This window comes from Typha latifolia, chromosome 12 (genome assembly GCF_019914945.1).
Source record: "Typha latifolia isolate L0001 chromosome 12, TyphaL0001v2, whole genome shotgun sequence".
NCBI lineage: Eukaryota > Viridiplantae > Streptophyta > Magnoliopsida > Poales > Typhaceae > Typha > Typha latifolia.
Window position 1 is genome coordinate 4,426,523 of NC_133097.1, and position 22,949 is coordinate 4,449,471.

At 37.8% G+C, this 22,949-nt stretch overlaps 2 protein-coding genes across 2 annotated transcripts; one reads left to right on the forward strand and one right to left on the reverse strand.

Moving 5' to 3' along the window:
- Positions 1-1,211: 1,211 nt before the first annotated feature.
- Positions 1,212-4,137, reverse strand: LOC140799053 (endo-1,4-beta-xylanase 5-like). The gene is made up of 8 exons (XM_073153181.1): positions 3,939-4,137; positions 3,811-3,842; positions 3,518-3,668; positions 2,969-3,141; positions 2,767-2,868; positions 2,495-2,641; positions 1,718-2,356; positions 1,212-1,632 (listed from the first exon to the last, which is right to left on the reverse strand). The coding sequence occupies exons 1-8, from the start codon at positions 4,021-4,023 to the stop codon at positions 1,297-1,299; spliced, it is 1,665 nt and encodes a 554-aa protein (XP_073009282.1). The 5' UTR covers positions 4,024-4,137; the 3' UTR covers positions 1,212-1,296.
- Positions 4,138-13,417: 9,280 nt separating this feature from the next.
- LOC140798908 (ribonucleoside-diphosphate reductase large subunit) lies at positions 13,418-22,268 on the forward strand. The gene is made up of 17 exons (XM_073152995.1): positions 13,418-14,119; positions 14,206-14,267; positions 14,332-14,419; positions 14,760-15,023; positions 15,111-15,351; positions 15,428-15,504; positions 18,441-18,611; positions 18,693-18,785; positions 19,494-19,643; positions 19,729-19,815; positions 19,901-20,065; positions 20,159-20,278; positions 20,874-21,076; positions 21,161-21,310; positions 21,393-21,540; positions 21,658-21,741; positions 21,852-22,268. The coding sequence occupies exons 1-17, from the start codon at positions 13,892-13,894 to the stop codon at positions 21,948-21,950; spliced, it is 2,430 nt and encodes an 809-aa protein (XP_073009096.1). The 5' UTR covers positions 13,418-13,891; the 3' UTR covers positions 21,951-22,268.
- Positions 22,269-22,949: the final 681 nt, after the last annotated feature.

Consider the following 22,949-nt stretch of genomic DNA (forward strand, 5'->3'; position numbering starts at 1 on the left):
TGAGAATGTGCAAGCAAGCTAAACCTGTTTCAACTATATGTTTATGTTTCCTCTCCGCTGCACCATTTCTCTATGATGTGCATAGACATGATAGACGATCAATAATGCCATTAGACTCAAGAAATTGTTTAAAATGATGAGATGTTTATTCTCCCGCTCCATCAGATTGGAGAGATTTAATTTTTTTATTTAACATATTCTTGACGAAGTGAACTTGATATTCCAATACTAGTCAATTGATTAGATCAAGTTTCGGCCATGTGTAAAATATTGGTGCATGATTTTTTGCCTTGGTGAAATGTTTGCAGCTAGCACTTCAAATGTGCTATTCGCGTGACTGAGATGCAAATCATGAGGCAAGTTGATTCCAGACTTGCTGAGAGGTACTGAGACCATATAAACTGAAGAGAAGAGAGTAGCTTCAGTAATTGTAGCAGTAAGCTAGCTTAACAAAATATTGGTCCTTTTGTCAGATAACAAAATATATTTAAAGTGGTTGTTTCCTTTGTAACAACCTTGCTTAAAAAAAAGAAAAAGAAAAAGAAAAAAAAAGATGGGTATGATGTGGTTGGCCTCATGCCCATGAAGTTGTGCGGCGTGCATGGGGGTGCCACTCACCTCCATTGCTGTCGATGCTGCAGCCGTCGACAGTCCCCTCCCACCAGGCTGTGAGCAATGAAGCTCAGATACCATGTAAAATTAGTAAACAAGTATTTAGAAAGTGATAACATGCTTGTCGTGCTGCTTGCTTACTGCATATATTCATATTGATGCATTTGGTTGTCATATCTTTAACCATGTGACATATATTTATATTGATGCGTTTCGTTGTTATATCTTTAACCATGTGAAATGTGTAGAGATTTGTAATAACAATAAACAGTTAATAACCAAAGGACAAAAATAATGTACACAACTTAATCAATCTCATCATTTGCTTGAGAAGATTGGGTTCGTCCTTCCGTAACGGCTAAAGCATGAGATATTCCAAATATCTTTGATAACTGTAATTAGGTAGTAGCTTAACATGGGCCTTGTTTATCTATGATATGATATAAAAACTTTGGTGATTTGTGAGTGAGAAATTTTGGGGAAAATATCTTGCATAAAAATATTAGCATTTTGGGGAACTAGTATAGCATGTTTTGAACGCATAGTGCATCGATAAGAAAAGAAATCTTAAGGAATAGATATAGACATTAGCCGAATTATTATAAATCTTAGTGTTCTATTTTTTTTTCTTATCTTGTTTAATGTAACATTACATGCTCACATACATAAACATACTCAGAAATCTCAAAGCTGAATGTTTAAATGCCTAGTTTCATCTCCTTGGGGTAGGGACAACGTAGTCTCTGCTGACTTGTTTTCATAACTTGCAGAAATCTTGTATTCCCCTAAATATCCAACAAAACTATAGGATCCATGTTCATCTGTCACTCCATTTACCTGTTTCGTTTGCCATTCTTGCAAGAGCCTATCAACTGCATCTCCTGTCAGCAGATTGCGAAGATTCCAATCCGTGAGGCACATCTCGTAGCAGCCCTTTTGATGCAGTGCAGTCCATAACATAATCCCATTCACTGATGGATGCGAAAAAGATTCTCTCAAGACGTCTTCCAGATACAAAGCCTGCAAAAGATTAAATGAAACGAATTACCAGACTGAGAAACTACCTAGTGATTTGTTTTTGAATGAAATTGAGCAGATTTCTTACCTGAGTTTGCTCATCAAAATGATTACTTATGTCGATTTCGGTAAACCAAATAGGAAGTTCAAGTGTGGCCAACTTGTCTAGAATAGCTCTCATCAAAGGAATGTTTGGCTTACCAAAGTGCCCCTCAAGTCCAATCCCTTCCAACAGAGCTCCTCCTTCCTTTAGCTCCTTCAGCCTGGTCACATAAGTATCCACTGTCGAAAAGATATCGTCACAAGTCTCTATGACATTGAACTCATTCATGAACAAAGTCGCGAGAGGGTCTGCTTGCTGAGCGGTGTCGAAGAACTCTAAGGAGGCATTATGTCCAAGACGCTGCTCGTAAAAGTTGAAGTGAAGCATCTCATTGCTGACATCCCAGTGGGCGAATTCCCCCTTGTACCTGGTCATCAGGCTCTGGATGCGAGAGTTTACAGCAGATTGAAGGTCATCACCTGTGAGGTTCCTGACCCATGATGGGGTGGCTTCCTGGTTCTCCCAAAAGATGTTGTGGCCGCGAACCATGATGCGGTTGGCCCTGACAAAGTCTAGCATCTTGTCTGCTGAATCATAGTTCAACGTTCCCGCCACTGGCTCCGTTGCATACCACTTCAGCTCGTTTTCGAAAACTGCAGCATTGAAGCGCTCCACGAACCACGTCTACAATGAGATACAGTTGAAAGGAAACAAGTTTTAGAAATCCATGCATCTCATATGTTGAAGTTGTGGTGGACCTAATTAGTTTTTCATCACATTTCTTGTAGAGAATTTTCTTTCTTTTTTTTTTCCTCAAAATACCTGATAAGATGAGCTTCCTAAGATGGTGTCAGCTATTGCAGAACCAAATGGAAAATCTCTTGAGATCTGCTGTACAGAAACTGATGCTCCAGTCACTCTATTACCTGTTGAATCTGCGACATGGATCGTCGCCGCACGCTTCCGCTTCTGTTCAATAAAACCTTCTATAAGAGATCTAATTTGGCAAAACTAAGTGAAACTATGAATACATTACGTGAAGAAATTGATTCAAAATAGTTTGACACTAAGCAAGCATGTAACTGAAGGAATACCTTCCTTATATTTTCTTTCTGGTGCATTGACCATTGATCGACAGAGAATGACTGCAGTGAAGCACTTTCCACAGAGATCCTCATTGCACTCCTGTCTGCATTCTGATCACGAGGAAAGAGGAACGATTTTTTTTTTCAGAATCATATATATATATATGGGTAACTTTGATTTAGTGAGATCTTCAATAATAGTTTTCGTCACCTGAAAAAAGAGTACTGAGTTCTGGGAGGACGAGTCGAGGACGAATCCACCCTTAAGGAATGACCAGCAGCCACTTTTTGCTGATACTGTCCCTATGCATCTTGTTCCTGAGTTATCTGTAGATAGTCTAGCAGTGACAATAGCCGAGTCTGCCCCCTCGACTTTCACCCAACCTTTAGGAGATAATGGTTTAAATCAGAATAAATCTTTTGAGGAACTGCACATTAGCCTGTGATGCTCTGTTTGGAGCTTTAGAACAGAATACTCGAACACCATTGATAGAGATAACAATAAAATTGTTTAAGAAAAGAACTACAAGAAAGTAGAAGGATAACCATAAATTAATATTGGGAAATGATGTTTATGGAGCAAAACTAAATTGTTATGTACAGAAGAATCATTTCAAAATGAGAGAAACGCCATAGTGTGATTTAATAGAGTAGGGGTATCTAAAGAGAGACAATATCTTGGTAGATGCCACGTGAGAGTGGAGACAATATCGTGTTTCCATTACGTTTGGAACATAGCCAACTTTGTGACAGAACTCACATGAGAAACTGTATCTTGTAGTCTGGTTGAGATTGTACAGCAGAAAAGCGGGTGAGTATACCCCCGTCTCTGTTGTATGGTATCTCATCTCGCCATTGCCCTTCTTCAGGATTCCTCCATTATAAAGCGGTGGTTCAGGTAAAGATTTGCACTGTTGAAGAACTCAAATTAATTAGCAGTCACATGTTACTCTTGTTCTTGGTATGCTCACCAAGATAACGGATGCATATCTGAAAATATACCAGGAAAATTACACTTAGCTCAAAGAATCACATAACAAAAGAAGTACGTACCTCAGTGGAAGCAGTATAATCATACCACCCATCTGCCATCCAAAAAAAAAAATACAACAACGGTTACATGTCTGAAAACTTCTCTACAGAGAGAGAAAAAGAGAAAGAAAGCATGCAATGCAACTGACCATTAAGAGCTGCTAGAATTAACTTTCCCGACTGCATCCATGCCAATAGTTTCAAAAGAAAGAGGGCAGTGGTATGCCCTCTCATGCTAGTTGATGGCTAAAGTATTGAAGGTTAAAGCCGACTTTGGGTAGCTTTAAGAGCTTGCCAATGTCTGCATGGCATTTGAAGACATCTTTGGTTTGGTTTGGGGGCGGGGAGAGAGTTGTTGAGTTCACGAGGAAACTTTTCGTTTTATAGTTCGGCAGCGGCGAGGGTCACATGTGAACTCTCACCGACTCCCCAATCGATAAATCTTCTTTCCTTTGTCTGAACGCTCCGGAAGGATTCGGAATTGTGTGGTTAATCTTTTTAATTAGTCAAGGTGGTCCCTTTTTAGTGGTTTCACGAGAGGGGAAGAGTTCTTCCTTCTTAATTAACCTTTCTTTTATTGGTTTTTAAAGAAAGTTATATTCCTAAGACAACTATGTACTGTTGTAAGTAATGATGTAAATGTTATGACAGTTGCATAACCTCCTTGGTACATGTAGCTCTCATCCTTTTTATGTTACCCCTATTGTAACTCTTTATATATATCCTTAAAAGTAAGAGTGTAATCTAATCTGATTCGGTAGGATATATAAAAGAATTGAATCTATATTTGTCTAATTATCTTGGGATTTGAACTCACTGAAGCAGCAATTAACTAATTCATGAGATAATGAATCATTCAAAGTGGCGGTTATTATTAAAAAATTACCACCATCTTGAAGAGATTTAAAAAATAATACAAGGAGATGATTATGGTCGTTCGTATGCGATATCTTGTAGCCCATGTTTGAGGTCAGTTGAGTCTGGTGCGCACGACAATCGGACACCTGCCATTCACTAGGGTATGCGTGTGACGAGTTACCCTCATGAGATTTCTATTAACTAGTGGGGTACCCGATCTGGATGGATTTTGATATACCCTTAACGTATGGTAGAGTATGATTATGACTAATATATCCTTAGTGTATGGCAGGGTATGCTTTGAGCCTATAGACAGGATGTTGAGATCGGGTATCGAGTGTTGACTGCGCACAGTGGTCTAGTGTGATGATATTTATACTAAGATGTCGGTAATGATCGTGACGTTGAGAAATGCATATAATTTCATTATCATCTGATATGCCTGATTATCGAGTAGTCAATATGCATCATATGTGGTTGCATTTGATATCATAGCATGATCATGGTCGGCATATATCATATGTGTTATATTTAAGAGAGAGTTATGATGATAGTACAACATGGAGATTTATTTATATATTATCGAGGATTATATATTTTATCAGTTATGACATGTTATATACTTTTTATTTATATATTATTGAGGAACATTCAAATACTCATTCATGATATGATGCTATTTCTGATTCATATTATCTAGTACACAATTTACTCTCTATTTGACATCATTGATTCGGGGTAAGGTCTATTCATTGAGCCTTTTGCTCATGATTCTATTTATTTATTTTCTAATCCCCCTCAGATATGTGGTATATGATAGCGACTTGAGACATTCCGAGAAAATATTTTAGATTGATGAGGTGAGCTATAGGTGTGAGACGGTATAGATGATAATTTGTATGGAAATTAATGTTTATCGTTGTTTATTATATTTGTATTTTATTGTATCAAATGATGATTTGTATGATACATATTAGATTTTTGTGTACTCGTGTATCAGTTGTTTTAGTTGTATCTTGATGGTTTATCGTTGCCTGTGTGAGTCCTACCAGATTATGTAGTGGTCTAGTGTATATTATTGTGGACTTAGATATTCATATGTTAACAGATTTATTTGGTTGATAGTATGATTCATTTAGAGTTGGATTATATGAGCATGAATATGCTAGCAGGTTTTATTTGATGATATCATGATTATATGTGCATAGGAGTGTATCTCTGCGTGAGGGGCCTCACCCGTCCTATCGTGTGAGCCGCACGTGTCATGTGGGCGCATGGGCGTGCACATGCTCGTGTCGAGCTAGGGCGTTACATCAATGATGTGATGCATGTGCCCAACATTTGCAAGAATCTGGTTTAGGGTCATGCCTTTTGGTCTCACCAATGCTCCAGAGGTAAAAAAAACTAATATTTGAATAGCATAATGATTTTGGTTGCCATCTATACCTTTATAGAGGCTAGCCAACAAGCCAAAATAATAATTATTAACCCTAATTTTAGTGGACTCTTGTCGATCTCGTTCGAACGTGCCCGATTGCATTCCAACGCATAAAAAACGTTCTCTATCGATGCGAATATGATGCAGACGTTAGAATGCGGCGTTCGAACGTGCCCAACCGCGTTCGAACACGCATTTCACGTTCTCTATTTTTGTGAACCTGATGTAGGCATTTGCAAAGGCATTCGAACGTGACCCCTTCCGCGGTCGAACGCGACCTGTCGCTACAGGATATTTATTTTAATAAAAATAAATAACTAATGCAATAAGAAAAAACTCTAACTAAGTGTATCAAGATGTTGAAATATTATGCCCAAGAACTTTAGAAGAAGCATATGAAGACACCATCATCATGGAGAGGAAGCACCAGGGATTGAGGAACCAAAGCAAAAACCCATAGTCTAGCCGAGAATCATGGCAGCCCTATAGACCAGCTAAAATGGTTGGCACTACAACAGCAATTCCTAGGACAACTATTAGAAATTCAAGGCCAAGAGCTCCACTCAGACCCTCCACTGACATGAAAGGGGACCATAGAGCACCCGCCCAAACTCTCACACTTGTCTAGGTAGAGGAGCGAAGGGCAAAATAACTATGCTCTTGATGCGATGAATGATTCACACCCGGTCATCGGTGTGCGAAAGCAACGGGGAGCGTCATGTTGATTGATGAGCAAGATGATTTAGATGAGGAATTGGTTGAGTAAGAGGTTGATGAAGAGCTTCTTGAAGAGGCCCTAGAGATGCCCGAAGAGAAGGATGTGTAAGTTGAAATTTCAATGCACGCCTACTTTGGGACTATTGCACTGAAGACGCTTGGGGTAGACAGATTGGTCAAAAAGTATTGCATGCACATCCTTATTGATTCGGAAAGCACGCATAACTTCTTAGATGAGCGTTCGTTGAGGATGATTGGGTTGGAAGCTGAACCAACCAATACATTTGATGTAGCAATTAGCGATGGAATGAAGTTGAGGGTTGACAATTTATGTCGCCAAGTGAAAATTTGGGTCCAAGGACATGAATTGAATGTTAATTTGTATCCTCTTGCTTTGCGAGTGCTGATCCAATCTTAGGTACTCAGTGGTTACAAATCCTAGGACCGGTGACATTCAACTTTCGCGACATGTGAATGACATTTCGGTGAAATGGCAAGGTGGTGTGGCTAAATGGGGGTGAAAATGCAATCTAGCCCTACCTTGCAACCTATGGCGGGGCTGCCATGTCCAAAGGAGTTGGCCTATCTTATTTAGATGTCCCCAGCAGTAATTGAGCCTCCCTTAAGCTCAAGTAAACCCCAAAAATTGTTGTAATTATTATCTGAATTTTTTGTGTTGTTTGAAGAGCACAAAGACTATTGACATGCTGAAATTCAGACCATAAGATAGTTATTATATCGAGGGTTGAGCCGGCTAATGTGCGTCCATATCTAGGGGTGGCAAAAATTAACCTGACACTATAACCTGACTCTTAATTGGGTTTAGGTTTAGTCTAATCGGGTTCGTGTCATAAACGTGTCAAGCTGACTAACCCATTTAATCGTGTTTGGATTTACACCATTAACTCATTTTGACCTATTTGACTCATTTAAGTATACAAATCAAATTGGGCCTGATCAACTTGCTAACCCAAACACACACACACACACAACCCAAAACCCTAATAACCCACTCACTCTCACAGCCTCACTTCACTTGTAGCCACCTCCCATTCTTCCTTACACAATCACCTACCACTCCCACTCTTCCTCAAACCGTCGTCGCCCTCACAGAATCTCCTCTCCACCCCGTTCCTTCCCCACCACTTCTCCTCCGGCAACGAACCCCTCGATGAGCTTCTCTCCTTCTTCCACACCCTATCCTTCATCTATCGCATGGAGATCACCGTCGACTCCCTATACAAGGCCAAGGCCTAGTTAATCTTGCTCATGCACAGCGATCTCTTCGGCCCCATCCCCAACTCGATAGGAAACTACTCCAAGCTCATGGGATTCGACTCCTACAACAATCTTACCGGAGAGTTCTCATCCTAGATCTACGAGCCCATGAACGTCGCCTATTTCAATGCCTCTTCGAATGATTTTGTCGGGGAGCTTGGATTCGAGTGGATTAGAGGGTCTTTGAACGATCTCTCTGGCCTCAACCCCAGCATTGATGGTCTAATTCCACTAGAGCTTGGAAATATTGAGCTAATTCAGGTACTAGACCTCATTTAGTAATTTAGCTTGGTTATTTACATATTAGCTTCAAATTGAGAGAATATTACCATTTATAATAAAATAGGAAGAGAGATGGGCTGTTATTGTTCAGCTAGATACGGCTTGGACTTGATCAACTCGCCTCGAAAGAAGTTTTTTTTTGCTTTTTAAGAATAAAGATTTCTGGAAGTCACGTTCAAATATCAGAAAGTCATGTTCAAATGCCTGCATATGTTTATAAATATAGAAAATATATTTAGCACGTTCAAATGCACTCGACCCGTGTAACAACCTATCCTTAAAAAAATATATTAATCTTTGCATGGGCATGACGTGTGGCCGGCCTCGTGCCCATGCAATGGGGCAGTGTGGGGGGTGCCATGCACCCCTCACGTCGTCGCAGCCAACCGGCTGCGGCGGGCCCCAGCGCCGCCGCAGCCACCGCCAACCCCTCCCACTGCCTCTCTTTCTATCTATCTTTTTATTCTCCTCTCTCTCTCTCTCGTTCGGTCTCTCTCTCTCTCTCGTTCGGTCTCTCTCTCTCTCCCACTACCGACCCGCCGCTGCTGTCGTCGTGCTACCGCGGGTGAGCCTCCTCCTTCTTCCTTTTCCTCCTTCTCTCTCTCTCTATCACTATCTTTCTCTCTCTTTCTCTTTTTCTTGCTTTGGGCTCGGGCTTGTCGGAGCTGAGCCGCCGGCGAGAGGCCGGCAGTTGGCTGGCCACCAGCTGCTGGTGCCCTCCCCGTCGGCCCGAGACCGCACCTCCCTCCCCTCCTCCCTTCTTCTTCTTCTTCTTCCTCGGCTTTTGCTCCTTTTTCTGCACAGTGCTGGGCTCGACCCAGCACTGTAGCAGGCAGTGCTGGGCTGAGCCCAGCACTAATGACAGTTTATTTATTTATTTATTTTATTTATGTTATTTATTTAGGTTTTTCCTTCTTAATTAATGCAAATAGATTATTTAGACATTAATTTTTTTAATAATAATATATATTCTTCAATATGATTAGTATTAATTATAATTTGTATAATCAATGATTAATTAGGTATAAATATAAGTAATACTCATATTTATTTATTTATATCTCTATTAGATTAATATATAGATTTGTAAATTATAATTATCAAATTTATATACTAATATTTTTATGAGATACATTTTAAATAATTCTAATAATTTATTATACATTATTATTTTGTAACAAATAAAATAATAGGCTTAAGTATTTATTTATTATTTTATAAAGTAATGACTACATAGTCCCTAATTAATCAAGATATAATTTAATTATAATTAGGTTCTTATCTATACTTATATTTTTATTTATAATTAAAAATCTAGCTAGTTATAAAGATAAGTAGAAATTCTAAAATCTAATAAATCATCATATTTTACATGAACGGATTTTAATTAGATGAACGACTAACTTCTTGCTACTTAAATATTTTCAGATCCCGAACCTCCCTTATTTGAGATCTCGTGGATCTTGCTAGCGATAAGTGTCACTCGATTGATTGGCGAATGTAAGGGATACGTGGTTTGCGTCTTCTGATCAGGGTGAGTAGTTTTATTCCCTAGACGCCTTTCTCAAATTAGGATATATTATATATTATGTACACGCATATTTTGGCCTCTAGTATGATTATATGATTTTATCTAGAGATGATTACAGTCAAGCATCATATTTTTATCATGCATTTGATTAGGCTGATCTTGAATACGAGTACATTGGTGAGGTGATATACATAAAGATGATGGGAGATGATTATACTATTATGATTGTATACCGAGTAGATCTATAGCACGAGTATGCATGTAATAGATTAGTATGAGTATGTGTGTGTTGACTACATGATCGAAGACTACATTGCATTGTTATTCTCTTGATTCCTATTCCACCTAAATTTTTGTTATGCAGTGACTTGTTATCGTACTGGATATATGCATATGATATGCTATTTAGAAGGAAAGCATGAAATATGATTGATAGGATAGTTGATAGAAAGCATGAGGATACCTGAATGGGCGTGAGGGTTAGGGCGTGCCTAGAGATGATTGATCGCTCGACATAGTCACGATCCTGTTGGCCTTACGTCTGAGGTCATTAGTCTGTGTGTACAACAGACATTCGGACACATGCGGTTCGCTAGGGCATATGTGGCGAGTTATCCTCACGAGGTTTCTATCAACTATATGGGTGCCCGGTCTGGATGGATGTTGATACCCTAGCGGGTGACAGGGTATGATTATATTTGAGATACTATTGCGGGTGGTGGAGTATGCTCTGAGCCTTCAAACATGATATTGAGACCGGGTACCGGGTGGTGACTGTGCATAGTGGTCTAATATGAGATATTTTAGAGAAAAGATGAGGTAAGTTATAGATGCGAGATGGTGTAGATGATAGTTTATATAGAAATTGAGTTGTACCAGTATTTAATATTTGTACTCTTTTGTATTAGACGATAATTTGTATGATGCAGGTCGAATCATGACGTACTCTTGTATTAGTTGTTTTAGTTGTATCTTGATGGTTTGTTGTGGCTTATGTGGGTCATCCCAGATTATGTAGTGGTTTAATGTATATTATTGTGGACTGGAATATTCATATGTTAACATGTTTATTTGGTTAATAGTATGATTTATCTAGTGATGGATTATGTGATCATGAATAGGTTAGCAGGTTTTATTTAATAATGTCATGATTATATGTGCACAGGAGAGTATCTATGTGTGACGGGCCCTGATGCGATCTCTCCTTTAGGGCTAAAGATCGATCTTTTCTAATTCTCAAATCTGGACTAGATCTTGCACAGAACTTTGAAATAAGATTCCGAAATGTTCTGCCGTCGGATCGATGTGAAATTTTGATATATTGTAGGCCCGGAAAAGAGCTTTCCAACAAATCTAATTTAAGGCGAATCGGATTTCGGGATCTCGAGATATCATTCGTTTAGTGGACGAACGTCAGGATGCTCTGTTTTGGATCCGTGGATAGAGGCATGAGATCCTAGGTAATGGTGGATGGTGGAGGACCGGCGTTAATGGGGTGGCACCGGTGAAAAAGTGGTGGTGGAAGGGTTATGGTTGATGGAAGAGTTAGGGTAAGTGTTGGATAGATTGGAAGAAGGGGGAGGAGAGGGCCACTCCTAAGGGACTAGGGTGATTGGCCGGTCGAGGGAGGTTAGAAGCGGCGTCGCCGGGGATTGAGGGAACGGGAGCGAAGAAGACGAAGGAGGCAAGGCAAACTCAATTCTCAATAATCAATAATCAATTTGGTTGCCTACCACATCCTTTTATAGGCTAACCAACAACTCAAATTAAACCTAAAACACAATTTTCGCCGACCGCGTTCGAACTCGCCTGACCGCGTTCGAATGCACCGAATTAGCTCTTCTGGATTTGCGAACGCGATGCAGGCGTTCGAACGCGGGAGCGAACGCGCTTGTCGGTATTTGCGAACGCGATGCAGGCGTTTGAACACTATCTTCACCCACGTTCACAAACCGCGTTCGAACTCACTCCACCCGCGTTCGAACACGACTTACATAAAACTTATTTTAATGGAAATTAAACACTAAAACATGAAACAAAAACACTCATAAAGTGAATCCATGCTCGAGACGACGTCGGTGAAGTCCGAATCGTATCAAGCCCCGCCCGATTTGTCGCATGCGCCGCCGCGCGTGCCGTGTGAGCGCGTGGGCGTGCACGTGCCCGTGCCGGGTGGGGGCGTTACAACCCGCATTCGAACGCATCTTCAAACGCCTGTATACATTCGCAAAATACAGAGAATGTATTTAACATGTTTGAACGCGCATGACCCGCATTTGAATGCAATCAGCAAAGCTGCATTGTTTCTAATGCTACATTTTGATTGTTTTGTTTGTTAGGTTAGTCTCTAAAATATGTAAAATGCAATCTTATTGAACTATTGATGAATTATTAAAGTTTTCCCTTCCTGTACCTCTACCTCATTCCTCCAACGACATCCATCATCTGACGTCGTCTCCTTCCAACATTCAATTTGACCGTGCCCCTTTGCCTATCAAGGTCTACCCTCTACCTCTTCGTCTAGCTAGCTTAAGGCTCTATCCCCACCATCGTTGCCATTGTAATCTTCTAATACCCTAACCATAATTTCACCTTTCATTATCTATGTCCATCTCGCCAACATTTGACCAAAGGTCAGTATTTCTCTCATATCTTCTGATCTACACCTCCAATCAACGTGATTCTAGTGGCGTTGGATCTCTTACTTCAAAAGGAACAACTCATCACAATATCATATCTTTTGGATGGCTAGATCGCCTGCAGTTATTTTCGAAAGTTTCATCCTAGACTGAAACTGAGCTGATTGACCGTATCTCTTAAAGAAAGCCATCGTAACATCATTGGAATGAGTTGGACTAGTTACATACTGGCTAGAGCTATCCATGGATCACGAGTTCACCCCATTTTCAGGTATCACTTCTACAGGCACAATCAGACCCAGTTAGGTTGTAAGTGCTGATTTACTTAAGCCCACGGATAAGATCCAAACTATGCAACAAGTTTGTGTCTTACCTCAACGACGACAATGACAAAGAGAACGAATTGATGTGACAAATGGAGCCCGGCGGCTCCATTTTCATGGTGGGGCTCCAAATTTGGAGCCCCATATAGAGCCCGGTTGGAGCTCCACCGGGTTCCAAATTTGAAGTTTTGGAGCCCGATTGGAGATGCTCTTATAGGAGCTCGAGTTTGACATTGCATATTGCTTCCCAAACTTTGCACCTTGAGGTTAAGATGGTATGGTTCAATTGGATTGAGCCTAGGCAGCCCACACCCATTGGGCTCGGTACCCAAGAGGAGAGCTAGGAGTTTTCATTTTAGACTCTGAAATTTATCTATTTGCTTTCTGCATCGTTTTGCTTATTAGTCGTCGCTTTATATTTTAGACCCTGGTCAAGTCATTTTCTCATACGACTTATGTGTGGACTAGAGTGTTAGTCTGACCTAAACCTGTTAGGCTTGTTCGACCCGAGTTAGCAGATAGCCACTTATAAAACAATTGTGGTGCGCACCTAGTAAATTTCGATTTTTGAACTTGTCCCTCTTCTCCCTTCTTCGACCTAGCCTCTCCCTCCTTTCCTTCGGTCCAGGTGAGGCCGACCATTGCTGGTGGCCAAAATACCTTCCTCCTCGACGGTTCGTACCGTCTCGTCCCTGAGAAAACAACCCTCTTCGTCCTCCTCTTCTCTGTCGTGGGCAGCAAACCTACAGACCCTACGCACGCCACCACCTACGTCCACCTCCATCAGGCCTAGCTCGAGCACCACCAGCACCATTTGGCCTCCATACCTCCGATCCGCTCCGGTAGATCAACTCCTCCACCCCGAATCTACTACTCTCCCAAATTTCACCTGATTCCGACAGTCAGATCTATACTTAGCCTTCACCACCCTATCCGTGGATACTCCCGGCTTGGGCCACAAGCTCCCCCCTCTTTTGCCCTCTACCTGCTCGACGAAATTTCCCACCGAAAGTTCGCTTCTTGTTTCCTTGCGGAGATGTACGTGGTGAAACGAGATGGGCGGCAGGAGTCGGTTCACTTCGACAAGATCACGGCGAGGCTGAAGAAGTTGAGTTATGGGTTGAGCCAAGAACACTGCGACCCCGTGCTCGTGGCGCAGAAGGTGTGCGCCGGTGTCTACAAGGGCGTCACCACAAGCCAGCTTGATGAACTTGCGGCGGAGACTTCGGCCGCTTTGACCGCAAGCCACCCCGATTATGCTTCCGTATTCTTCTCAATCTCTTCAAGCAAGAAGAATAATTGTCCTTTTTTGTGTGGTAGATTTACTTTTTGTGTGTTTGTCTTTTGTAGCTTGCGGCAAGGATTGCGGTCTCGAATCTTCATAAGAACACAAAAAAATCTTTCTCTGAGACGTAAGTTTTTGTATATTGTTGTTTTAATTTTGGTTTTGATTTCAACGGATGCTAATGGGTGCAGGATTAAGGATATGTATAACCATTTTAATGAGAGATCTGGGCTGAAGGCTCCTTTGATAGCTGATGATGTTTATGAGATAATCATGAAGGTAAACATTTCTGGGGGGTTAAAAGAACATCATTTTCTTGTTTGGGTATCGTTTAATTGGAAGATTGAAACAATATCGTCTCGTCTTGTGCAGATTTATTTAGCTATCCTTCACAATAAACTGAAGTGATGTGTTGTATTTATGTGTTGTTGAGATGGCCAGTAACTTGATACTGGTTCTCATTATATTTTGTTGTTAACTAAGGAAGGCTTGCTTCTCAAATTTTATACATGATTCCATATGCTTCATATCATTTAACTGTAAATGCGAGATTTACCTTTTCTGAATCTAAGATGTTTAGTAATTCTGATGTAATTTGTTGTGATTATGAACGCTTCAGAATGCTTCTCGGCTGGACAGTGAGATAATTTATGATAGAGACTTTGATTATGACTATTTTGGTTTTAAGACTCTCGAGAGATCCTACCTCTTGAAGCTCTCTGGGAAGGTGGTAGAAAGGCCACAACACATGCTCATGAGAGTTGCGGTTGGAATCCACAAGGATGATATTGGATCTGTCATAAGAACATACCATTTGATGTCACAACGCTGGTTTACTCATGCTTCCCCTACACTATTCAATGCTGGCACTCCGAGACCTCAAGTTCTGTTTCCTGTATTTTCATTGTTTCACATTTCTCAAAGATGTATATGAATCTATTTTCTTATTTGTCTTTGAATGGGATTGCAGTTGAGCAGCTGCTTCCTCATCTGTATGAAAGATGATAGCATTGAGGGAATCTATGACACTCTGAAGGAGTGTGCTGTCATAAGCAAATCTGCTGGAGGAATTGGTGTTTCGGTTCACAATATTCGTGCCACTGGAAGTTATATTCGTGGGACAAATGGAACTTCAAATGGTATTGTTCCTATGCTGCGGGTGTTCAACGATACTGCTCGTTATGTCGATCAAGGGGGTGGCAAGAGAAAAGGTAATTATGAGTATTATTTTTGTCTAGTGTATTTGATGGAATCCCAGATCATTAACTTGCATCAGAATTACTTTAGGTGCATTTGCTGTGTACTTGGAGCCTTGGCATGCTGATATTTTTGAGTTCCTTGATCTCCGAAAGAACCATGGGAAGGTGTAAACTCCGAAATCCATGGCTTTTTAAGTTAATAAGTTTCTCTTTATCTGAAGATCTACTGTAATCAGATTCTTTTAATGTTTTCTCACAAAAATGTCAGTTTTTTTTAATTAGTCAAGGTAAAATGTTGTTATTTAATTTCCTCATATGCAGACTTCTTAAGTCACATGATTGTAAGCTAACACTGAAACTGTTCCCATGGCATTTTAGTTCCCTTCCCAGATTTAATGATTTTCTATTATGGTTAAATTAGATAAAAATGGATGCTGCATTGCTGCTGGATGGATATTGTTTTGATGATGTCCTTTTCTTCAACACTTTTGAGTAACTAGCATCACAAGCTTGTTTGTCAAAGAACAACTAGAATAAATGTGATATCATGCATTGCCATCATAGGAAAATTATTTAGTTAGAGTACTCTGATATCAATTGATTAGAAGCAAAGAAAAAAGTAATTTGTTATGATCCGACCACATGGGTTAAGTCGAGTCAAGTTAGTTCGAGTCAAGTTAGTTAGTTAGTTTTATCTTATTATTTTAAATTTTTAATAAATTGGACAATCCGTATATGGATCTGATTCGTTAGGACTCTACTTCTATATATAGGAGTAGTCATGTGTTGATTAGGGGAGTTGTGGAATGAAGATAAAGTTAAGTTATTTCATTATCTTGCTTTTAACTTTTACTATAGTCGTTAGATCGTCCTTATTTTTCTAAGAGTAGATTATAACCGTAGAAACATTCCGACATTTTAAACCCTAACCATCTTCCTCCACTAGCAACCACCCTACCTTACGGTCTCCACCACCATCCTTAGCAGTTCAGCATCCTCCGACGACCACTGCAATGCCAGATATTTATTATTTTGCCCTATTTTATCTTATTCTACTATTTTATTAATATCTTTTCATTCAGACGTCGGATTCTTGTGAAACCAGACCCATTAGAACCATAACTTCTAAGGCTACCTTTATATAACTTTTCATAGTTTTCTTACGTCCAAATCAGTCCAGATTTAAACCGTAACATAATTTAATTGAAACTTAATGGCGCTAAGAAAATCATTGGTCGGTCAATAATTATTTTTTCTTGTTTTCTCCATCTATATGAAGGTGGATTTACATGGAACAAAAGCTTGAGTCTTTCATCTCCACTCTATCTTGAAGCTTTGCAAAATTTAAATGTATGGATTATTTTAGCCCAAACCAATAAAAGAATCAAACCTTAATTTAAATTCATTACTAGATGCTCTTTATAAAGTTCAAAATATGGAATACCTTATCCTCAATTGGTGACATAAAATTGTTGTTCCACAATAAACCAATAATGGCTATCTATTGACCTAATAGATTGAAGTTAGAATTGGATTAGATTTTGTATTGACTACATTGGTGAAATTTTGTCAACTTATAGTGGTTTGATAAAATAGGTTTTCTAGCATATTTGGTTCGAAAGGTGGTCATATAGTAGGCTGGAACAGGATATGCCTTGACCTCTTTTATTGTTGAACAAAAGTTTGTATAGGAAGCATTTTCATTAATGGAGGTGACAAAAACTTAAAGCACATTTCTTGGAAATCAGTCATTGACATGTTTTCTTGAATAGGAGATATCATATGGCTTATCTATGATTCTATAACCCTAGCGATGATCTGGGTGCTTTATGATAACCTGAAGTACACCAAATCAATTCTCTGTTTGGTCTGAAGCTAAATTCGGAATGTGATTAGTTGGCCTAAGAAACTCTTAGTCATGGTTTAGATTAGCTTGAACTAAGCTAATGACATTTGGTTGTGAATTATGCTAAGAGTGTAATTATTACTTTTTATGTGATATGAAAAGGTAAAAAATACATTGGTTTTGAAGGAAAATAGACGATATATAAAATTAATAGACCAAAATACTTTTTGACTTTGATGGTATTAGATGAAAATAATAATATGAAATGAAACCAATTAGTTGAAGTTTAAAAATATATGAAAATTTTTGTACTTTTTTACAATAAAAAGCCTTTTATTGTAGGCTTGCGGGTTTACATGCTTGTAAGCCCACAAGCGCCTTGGATTTGCAGGCTTTCAAGTGTTAACCTTTTCTTTCCTCTCCTACTAAGGTTGTAGGCTTGTAAGTTTGTTGTTGTCTTACAATCTCGCAACCATACTATATAGAACATCATTATTATTTTTTAATTAATTTATTATTTTTTTAAAGGGCTGAGGACATGTAAGTTCACTTTTGGCTTACAAATCCTCGCGTAATGCTACATTATTTTTTTATTTTTTTAAAAGTTTGTATTATTGTAAATTTATTAAAAAAATAAATTAAGTTATTGTGGGCTTCCAACTGCTTGCATACTTAGCTCACAAGCTCCTAATGACCTTATAAGTTATTGCGGACTTAGTAAGTTTTAAAATTTTCTGGGGGAAAATTATATTTATTTGGAGGGAAATAAAGGACATGGGAGATCATTTAAAATAAGGACATCATTATTACTTTGATATCACATTTATATTTATAAATTTAATAATGATATTTTGGTACTATGTTCATAACACAATCTATTTTATTAAAAAATTAAACTTATTTGTATTTTTTCTTTCCTCTATTATCCTTGAATTTGGTTGGGAAGAAGTAGTGTTTGATTACTGAATGTGACTTGGGGTTTTTAACCAAGTTTAAAGACTAACTCCGAACTCAAACCAAATGCCACCTTAGTAACTATAATTATTTCTCAGTTGTGATTTTGGTGTTTTGCAAATCTTTATACTTTAGGCGCTTTAATAGTAGTGGTTGATGTCGTTTTTTTCATCAATCTTCCTCTCCATTTGTTTTTATTGCTTTTTATACTTAAATGGTATATCATAGTTGGTTAATAGTGTAATATATGTTATTCTATCTTTAACCTTGTAGTGTGAATAGTTAATTTAGTAATTTACAGGAAGAACACCGTGCACGAGATCTCTTTTTTGCACTTTGGGTTCCTGATCTTTTCATGGAGAGGGTCCAGAGCAATGGACAATGGTCATTGTTTTGCCCCAATGAAGCTCCAGGTCTGTCTGACTGCTGGGGTGATGAGTTTGAAATTCTGTACAACAAATACGAAAGAGAGGTAATTCTTCTACTCAATTTTAAAATTTCATGCAACTTATATTTGAATTGACTCTCCTGATACTATCTGCACATGTTCTAGGGCAAGGCAAAGAAAGTTGTTGCAGCACAGAACCTCTGGTTTGAAATTCTGAAGTCTCAGATAGAAACTGGAACTCCATATATGCTTTTCAAGGTACTCTACTGAGTATCAGAATCCTTCATTTCTTTTTCTGTAGAAAGGGAAATAACTTGTAGTTGCAAATTTCATCTTGCTTCATTGAAGCTGGCATCATATTACAGTAATATCAATAAAATGGGTTCTTTACATAATTGCCACTGAAAACTTTCAATATATCATAATTGCCATTATATTCTTTAAAAATATCAAAATTGCCACTAAAATTTTTAGACTTTCAGAATTGCTATTATGGTTTATTTTTAATAGAATATTCGTAACAGATTATTATAGTAAACACAAATAAAAGATTAAAATACCCTCTTTTTTTAAGTTTAGAATGTAAAATATTTATCAACAGTTTTTTTATCTAGCATAAAAGAAGACATTTTTTGTTGTACTATGGTTTGGGTATAGTATTTGATATTTTTAAATAATTTATGTAAGGGCAAACAGAGTCTTTTTTGAATCTAAGTTGTGTTTTAATCATGATTAGTTAGATTTAACTAATGGAATGACATTTTTGAAAGAACACAATAATTTTGGGGGCAATTATGATAATTTGAATAATATAGTGGCAATTATGGTGTTTTGAAAGTATTCAGTGGTAATTATGTAAAAATTCCCTAATAAAATATGTTCCTCTATTGCTAGTTTTCCACACATGAAATTTTTTTAATCAATGGAAATGTGAGTTGGTATCTATAAACTTGTTCTTTTCTGTAGGATACTTGCAATAGGAAGAGCAACCAGCAAAATCTGGGCACAATCAAGTCTTCTAACTTATGTACTGAGATAATTGAGTTCACAAGTCCAACTGAAACTGCTGTCTGCAATTTGGCATCCATTGCTTTGCCACGTTTTGTAAGAGATAAGGTATATCTTACAGATCTTACTAATTCCTGTTGGTAAATTTCCATCTCAAGCTATTTATGCATAATCCATTCTTTATTTCTTTCAGGGAGTTCCTATAGAGTCTCACCCATCTAAACTAGTTGGCAGCAGTGGATCAAAGAACAGATACTTTGATTTTGATAAGCTAGCTGAGGTTTGTTATGATCTTCTTATGTCAACGTGATGGTATCCTAAGCACTCTTGACTGTGTTTCACTTATATTTTGTCTATTGTAACAGGTTACCTCAATTGTCTCGTCAAACCTCAATAAAATTATTGATGTTAACTATTACCCTGTTGAAACTGCAAAGAGGTCAAATCTACGGCATAGACCAATAGGAATAGGAGTTCAGGGTTTAGCAGATACTTTCATCTTGCTTGGCATGCCATTTGATTCGCCAGAGGTATTTTGTTTTAACTATTAAGGCTTTAGGATATGTTATCCATCAATTCTTGATGTTGTCAGCTAATATCTTGTAAATTTATCTCCTATGCAGGCTCAACAGCTAAATAAGGATATATTTGAGACTATCTACTACCATGCCTTGAAATCATCTGCTGAGATTGCTGCAAAGGAAGGTCCATATGAGACCTACAAAGGGAGTCCTGTCAGCAAGGTATGTGTTTGAAAGGCTTGCTCATCTAGAATATTTTGATTGTCATTTTTTTCTAGCTAGCTATGTTAGTATATGTCTTTATGATAGAAATAATTTTTTTATATTATCCTTGGTAAATGTTGATTGATACAATTATTTCTGGTAATAAACAATATAAAATACATAATTAAACATATCCTTGGCAACAAACTAAGCTACTTAAGTTCAAATAGATTCTTGAGAAAATTATATTAGAATTATTCATATTGTACACATCTGATCTCCAAACATGTTTCAAATAGCTTACATAAGTTCATGACTTGTATTTCTGTAAGGCAGAGTAGGCCTTATAAATTGTTTGTCGAAGGATATCGATTTCTTTCATTGTTATTGGAGATCTGGACATCTTATGAAAGATTGAAAGATAGTCTTCATGCAAAATGATGCTATATAACTTGCAAAATGATGCTATGTGACTAAAGATTTAACGTTCTAAAATCGTAGCAGAAGAACATATGGGGTTTCTCTTGTCTCTAGCTTGTGCATGCAATAGTACGAAAAAGTTGTGATGATATACTTCTCTCATGGCTCAAGTTTTAATCCTCTGCTTGTACAGGGAATTCTTCAACCTGACATGTGGAATATAACTCCATCGGACAAATGGGATTGGCCAACTCTGAGGGAAATGATTTCTAAGAATGGACTGAGGAATTCCCTGCTTGTTGCTCCCATGCCGACTGCTTCAACTAGTCAGATTCTTGGCAATAATGAGTGCTTTGAGCCCTACACATCCAACATCTACAGTCGCAGAGTGCTGAGGTTTACTTATATGCTGTGAATGATAATACATAACACCTTTGAAAGCATTCATATGCTAATATTTATATTATCTCTTAATTTCAGTGGAGAGTTTGTTGTAGTGAATAAGCATCTCCTGCATGACTTGACTGAAATGGGTCTTTGGAATCCAGCACTCAAAAACCAGATAATTTACGAAGATGGCTCTGTTCAAAAGATTCCTGAAATATCAGAAAATTTAAAAGCTATTTACAGGTAAGCATATAAGTATGGTACAGCTAATTTGGGGCTGTCTTCTGTATTATGTATGCATTGAATCCTTATAATATTTTGTCAGGACGGTGTGGGAGATCAAGCAAAGAACGCTTGTTGACATGGCTATCGATCGTGGGTGCTACATTGATCAGAGTCAAAGCCTGAATATTCACATGGATCAACCCAACTTTGGAAAACTAACATCCCTGCACTTCTATGCCTGGTCCAAGGTGGTTTTGTTTTACCTTTACTTTTAAACCATCATCTTGTGTTGTTAAGTCAATGCAAACATTCTTTTCTTTAAAGTATGACATTTATGAAGTTGTGAGTTTTCTTCTTTACTAAAGGGTCTTAAAACTGGGATGTATTATCTTCGAACGCGTGCTGCTGCTGATGCGATCAAGTTTACTGTGGACACGTCGCTTCTCAAGGTGATTCTCTTGCATATTTTGGCTACTTTTTCTTGCATTATTCTGCATTTCATATTAGTTATGTCGCTCTTTTGGGATATAATGATCTAAAACATATGGAGGAATCACAGGACAAGGAGCCAGTGGAGGAAGAGGATGTTGAAGCCAAAATGGCCCAAGTTGTTTGTTCCTTGAACAACCGAGAAGAGTGCATTGCATGTGGAAGTTAGAGCATCTACTTTAATGCATGTCTCAGCTCCACTGACTAAATTTTTCCGCGTTGCCAGCTTTCCTCTAAACTCTTGTTGGAGGGAAGTGGAAATTAGGAGTTCAGATATTTATCAAGCATATGCAGCTCAGTAACTCCATCAGTGCTTCTTGATAAGCATATTGGGTAGTTCTCTTGTACGAAAAATTTAAGGATTCCTTTCTTTCCTTGTAAAATATGCTTGGACTAATGTAAAGCTATTTGAAAGCTGCTGGCTTTTGTTTACTTTATTTCTTTGTACACAATGTGAGTATCTTATTAGAGTTATTTGCAACGAAAATTTACTTAGTTTTTGATTTAGTGAGGCAAGGTGACTTTTTTCTTATTTTTCTTTTAATTTTACCATTTCTATCATTTAGTGCATCATTTTTATTGATAGAATACCACAAGAGAGAAAAAATGGCTTCATATTTATCTTCTTTTTTTTTCATCATCTTCTACTTTATATGCTGGTGCTAATTTTTTTTCTTCTTCTTTTGTTGCTGTTGCTTTTTTTTTAATCTTCTTTTTCTTCTATTCGTACTTAAACTACAAACTTTTAGTTTAGTGCAGTTTTAGGAAAATATATAGAAGATAATCATTTGACGTCCAAATATTATAATACTAATTAGATAAAATTGGTGATATCATAATTTGCAACTTTTGTATTCAGAGTTTTTTCAGATTATAAATATATCTATAGTGAACTGAATAATTTTTAATTTAAATATAAAATTATGAATTACAAATAGAATTTTGTACTTAAACGTAGAATTTCGCATTTAAATAATTTTTTTAATTATTTATAGTAATATTTAAAAGATAATTATTTGATATCCAAAAATTATGAAACTAATTGTGTTAAATTGGCGATATTATGATCTATAACTTTTGTATTCGAAGTTTCTTTAGATTATGAATCTATCTACGGTGAAACGAATAATTTCTAATTTAAATATAAAATTATGAATTATAATTAGGA